Genomic DNA, 4,692 nt, shown 5'->3' with positions numbered 1-4,692 from the left:
TGGAGAAAGATCTGGAAGAGATGGGTGCTTGCGACCGGCTGCCCCATGCCGTGCCGGGACAGCGGCAGGGCTCTTGGGGAAGGGTGACAGTCGTTGCTCCCATGTCATTGCCCTCGTGGTTGGGAGCGTGCAGAAGGGCCGGTCCTGCCTCCCAGCTGGAGGGCGTCCACACAACTTTGCATGAAAAACAGCAATTTCTGTCATGCCATTCTGTGTGCTGGAGAGGGGTAACTCCTCACTCAGGAAAAGTAATCCGTGAGGAATGCTTTTCTTCAAGCACTCGCTGACTTCCAGCTCTTCCTTCCCTGCAGGTGACCCAAAATACGGGCGAGAACCCAGAGACGCGCGCAGAGCAGGCCGGTGCAGCCCGAGAGGGTCCCGAGGAGCAGCGCGTGGCGGGCGGTGGGTGCTCCGTGCCCGGGGCGCGGGGCTCTGTCCTGCACCCTCCCTGCTGGCACAGCAGTCCTGAGCACAGGGGGCTTTATTTGAGGGTGGATGTCAAACCGGGGGAAGAAGGGTCATCTCCTTGGCACCTGCTGGAGCTTTGTGTCCGTTTGCACAGGTCCCGGGAGAGCCAATAAGAGAAATGTTGAAAACCTGGAATTTCAGCCCGGCAGCGGGCTGCCCTGGGCTCCGCCTGCGGAGTTCGCGCGTGAGCCGGAGCCACGGCTGGTTCTGCCCGTAGACACGAGGGCCGCCGCGGGCCTGAGGGTGACTGGCCACCAGGTGCGGAGCCACTATCCGCTGCCGTCGTGGGAGCAGCTCGCTGAGGACCTGCGCAAGGACAAGTGCATCCAGGAAGCCGCTGAGGAGCAGCGGGCTTTGCTGGAGGTGAGCGGGGAGCCGGGGCTGCACGTGTGGACGCGTGCTGCTCCGTGTGGACGCGGCAGCAGGTGGGGGAGCGCTTTTCTGCCCGGGACAGAGCTCCAAAAGAGGCTGATYCTCGTCCCCACAACGGCCCTTTGGAAGCCTCTTCCCTGAGGCTCTTCTCAGAGCTTCTTCTGTGTGCCCGCCCTGCTTTTATCAGCTATATCCAGACCGTCAGTTCCCACCGTTTCGAGCACAAGTCTGCTTCCTGCGTGACGTGCTTGCAGGGAAAGGCAGTGACAGACTCGGGGCTGAGTCAGTCTGGGGCTCTGTGATGCCTCCGCTTCCCTGGTCAGACATTCCCGTTTGGGAAAGCCCCRTAAGGATGGATGCGAAAGGGCTCTGTGGGTTCTGGAGCACGAGGCAGCGCGCAGCATCGCGTGGAGGTTCTTAGCAAGCCTTGGGGCTGGCGGCGGGGAGGGTCAGCAGCGAGAAACCCTTCTCCTTTGGCCGGGGCCGCGCGGGTAAGGGGCTCTGAAGAGGGGAGCCGTGTTTGGAGGGCTGAGCGAGCCCCAGGCGCCGTCCCGGCAGGCGGCACTGACGGAGGTGCAGGAGATGTGCCGGGAGCACGCGTGGCTGGGCGAGATGCACCGCGTGGCGCGCAGCTGGGGCGCCGCGGAGCGCGAGCGCATGAGGGGCTGGCCGGCCGAGGACTGCGCGCGCCGCGTGGCGCAGCTGCGCGCGTGGGCAGCGCGCGCCGACGCGCTGCCCGCCGGCATCGTCACCCGCAACCGGCTGCTCCTGCTGGACTGCAGCCGCATCCGGGCCGAGATCGGTGAGATCCGATCGGAGAGCGATTCCCGACGCGGGAGTGGGAGGCAGTGGAAACGGCGGGATGAGCGGCAGGTCCCGCGGGCTGGGGGTGACGACACTCGGGTGCCGGCTAATGGGAGGAGGCAGGAGGGCTCGTGGGGTCCCCGCGGGTGCAGCTCCCCGGTTTCCTTCCCGGTGCCCGGCGCCCAGGCCCCTCGCTGCTGCTCATCACCGAGGAGATCCTGGCGCTGCTGCTGAGCGAGGCCGCGCGCCGCAGCCGGCGGCTGCTGGCGGAGCTGGGCGCCGTCGTGCAGCTCTACCGCAGCGTGGGCACCGACATCGTCACCGTGGCCAAGTGCTCGCACCGGGTACGGGGGTCCCCGCGGGCGCCCCTGCCCGCAGCGGGACCCRCTGCGCCTGGCGCGGACAGGAGCTCCCGTTTGCCTGGTTTGTGGTTCGGCTCCGCCGAGCGCGTCCGCTCCGTGCCAGCCACGCCGCTGGCCCCTTTCCCGTGGAGCTGCTGCCAGCCGGGCTCCGAGCTGCAGCCTTTGGAGCCAGTAACTGCTTCGGGCATGGCCAGATGGAGATTCCCAGTCTCTAGCTGCCCCTTAGCTCCGAAACAGCGCGAATGGCTGGTTCTTCTGACCCAGGTCCAGATGCCACCGTCCCCAAAGACACTTCCGTAAAGCTGATTTAACATCGGAAATTGGCTGCTATAGACATCAGAGGGCCCTGCGCAGGGAGGTTAACTTGTCAGCGGCAGGGGCAGGGGTCTGGAAATCCAGTTTCAGTTCCCAAGGACTCTGCTCCCCCCAAGAGCAGTGGTGATTTTGGCAGATTTTGGCATTCGCCGCGACTCTCCTGCTCTTCGGGCTGGAAGTTCCCAGTGTGCCGTGGCCAGCTGGGCTCCAAGTTGGACCTCACGTTTTACCACCTGTTTTCCCTGAGGGCAGACAGGGGTAATGAGTATAAATTAGAACRGAGGCAGWTCCATCTCCATGTGAGGAGGAACAGCTTTCCCRTGAGGGTGCCCGAGCCCTGGCCCGGGCTGCCCGGGGAGGCTGCGGAGCCTCCGGCCCTGGAGGTCTCCAAACCCGCCTGGGTGCAGCCTGTGCCCCGTGCTCCGGGTGTCCCTGCGTGTGCAGGGGCTGCACCGGATGATCCCTAGGGATCCCCTCCRGCCTCAGCCCTGCTGGGACTGYGATTCCGTGGGTCTGGGCGCAGCCTCCGGCTGTTTCTGCTCGGGTTGCAGCTCTCTGCAAGGCAGTCCCAGTCTAAGCAGTGAGGTGTACCTGCTTCTTTCACTTCTCTGAGTGAATTCCAGGCATTTARTCTTTTCTCCTAGTGGAATACACTCACTAAGTGGGAAATACGGAAATACTGAGTATAAAAACACGTGCAAATATATTTCCCCCTGCCCTGGGAAGGGGAGAGCAGTTGGTTYAGATTCCCAGGGAAGTTTTGGTGCCGCAGTCAGTGTCTGCGGCCGCGTTGGTGCCTGGCCCTCTCCCATCTCCCCTCGCGGTCCCAGCGTGCGAGGGCTCTGCTGTGGACAGAGTTGAGGTCCTGCGGGTGCAGAGCGACCTGGGAACCCCGGGGTTTCCTGCGTGTCGGGGCAGCATCCGCCGGTGCTGCGCGCAGGGCAGGAGGGAGCCGGGAAGGGCGCCCCGGGAAGGGGGCCCCGGGAAGGGCTCCCTGGGAAGGGCACTCCAGGAAGGGCGCCCCGGGAAGGACTCCCCAGGAAGGGCTCCCCGGGAAGGGCGCCCCGGGAAGGGCTCCCCAGGAAGGGCTCCCCGGGAAGGGCTCCCTGGGAAGGGCTCCCTGGGAAGCACTCCCCGGAAAGGGCACCCCGGGAAGGGCTCCCCAGGAAGGGCTCCCCGGGAAGGGCTCCCCAGGAAGGGCTCCCTGGGAAGGGCTCCCCGGGAAGGGCGCCCCGGGAAGGGCTCCCCAGGAAGGGCTCCCTGGGAAGGGGGGCCTGGGAAGGGCTCCCCGGGAAGGGCTCCCTGGGAAGGGCACCCCAGGAAGGGCTCCCCGGGAAGGGGGGCCTGGGAAGGGCTCCCCGGGAAGGGCTCCCTGGGAAGGGCTCCCCAGGAAGGGCTCTCCGGGAAGGGGGGCCTGGGAAGGGCTCCCCGGGAAGGGCTCCCTGGGAAGGGCGCCCCGGGAAGGGCTCCCCGGGAAGGGCTCCCTGGGAAGGGCTCCCCAGGAAGGGCACCCCGGGAAGGGCTCCCCGGAAAGGGCACCCCAGGAAGGGCTCCCCGGGAAGGGGGGCCTGGGAAGGGCGCCCCAGGAAGGTGACGCTGTGACGGTGCCTCAGGTGGCCCCGAGTTTCACAAGGGGAGAACGGGAGGGATGGAAGAGCGAACGGGGCAGCAGTGCGCAGCGTGGGGCGGCCGGGCACGGGGCCGGGCGCTCCGGGCGCTCCGATGCAGCGAGCGCCGCTCTCTCCRCCTGCAGCTGCAGCAGTTCCGGGGCCGCACGGAGGAGCTGCAGCAGCAGGTGCAGCACGTGCAGGCGCTGAACGCGGCCGTCCGGCGCTGCTTCCGTCCGCTGAGCGCGCAGGAGCAGGACCTGGAGAGCACGGTGAGGAAGAGCCGCCGTCCTTCGCGCCCGCGCGTGTCCCCGCGCCTTGGAGAGGCCCTGTCCCCACCAGGGTCCCTGCAGAGCTGCACGTCACCGTGTCACCCTCGCTGTGTCCCGTGCCCAGGGTTTTCCTGCAGCCCCAGCGTTCCCAGCCCCTTCCTGTGTTCCCAGCTCTGCAGCATCCCGGCTGGGCTGMGGTGGCCCCTGGCACGTGGCCGCTGAGGGGCTGCGCTGCCAAGCGGCGGGTTGGGACCGGGGACCCTTCCCCAGACCCCAGCTCTGCTGCAGGCCCCGCAAGGGGATGCTTGGCCTGTCCCGTCCCCGTCCCCTTCCCCGTCCTGTCCCGATCCCCATCCCCRTCCCCTCGCAGCCCGGATGGCTCCGGGATGTGCGCCCGTGCTGCTCCCATGCTGCCCGTGTCCCCTCTGGCCCCTCTTTCCCTGAGGTGCAGGATCCTGCTCTTCCTGGGACACAGTTCAAGATCCTTCTGTG

At 67.2% G+C, this 4,692-nt stretch overlaps 1 protein-coding gene across 1 annotated transcript in view; it reads left to right on the top strand.

Annotated features, from left to right (window-relative positions):
* DNHD1 (dynein heavy chain domain 1) overlaps positions 1 to 4,692 on the top strand; it is a gene marked incomplete at its 5' end in the record, with an annotated part of 50,046 nt that overhangs the window by 5,290 nt on the left and 40,064 nt on the right. The window contains 5 exons of the mRNA XM_026049130.1: positions 312 to 402; positions 686 to 831; positions 1,399 to 1,642; positions 1,831 to 1,988; positions 4,075 to 4,200. Of these exons, the coding sequence (XP_025904915.1) occupies positions 312 to 402; positions 686 to 831; positions 1,399 to 1,642; positions 1,831 to 1,988; positions 4,075 to 4,200 (765 nt within the window). The remainder of the gene's footprint in view (positions 1 to 311; positions 403 to 685; positions 832 to 1,398; positions 1,643 to 1,830; positions 1,989 to 4,074; positions 4,201 to 4,692) is intronic.

This window comes from Nothoprocta perdicaria, unplaced genomic scaffold (assembly GCF_003342845.1).
Source record: "Nothoprocta perdicaria isolate Ctin4 unplaced genomic scaffold, notPer1 scaffold_594, whole genome shotgun sequence".
NCBI classification, from domain to species: domain Eukaryota; kingdom Metazoa; phylum Chordata; class Aves; order Tinamiformes; family Tinamidae; genus Nothoprocta; species Nothoprocta perdicaria.
Note: the sequence above shows the minus strand (reverse complement) of the source record. Positions and strands in the feature narration are given on the sequence as shown.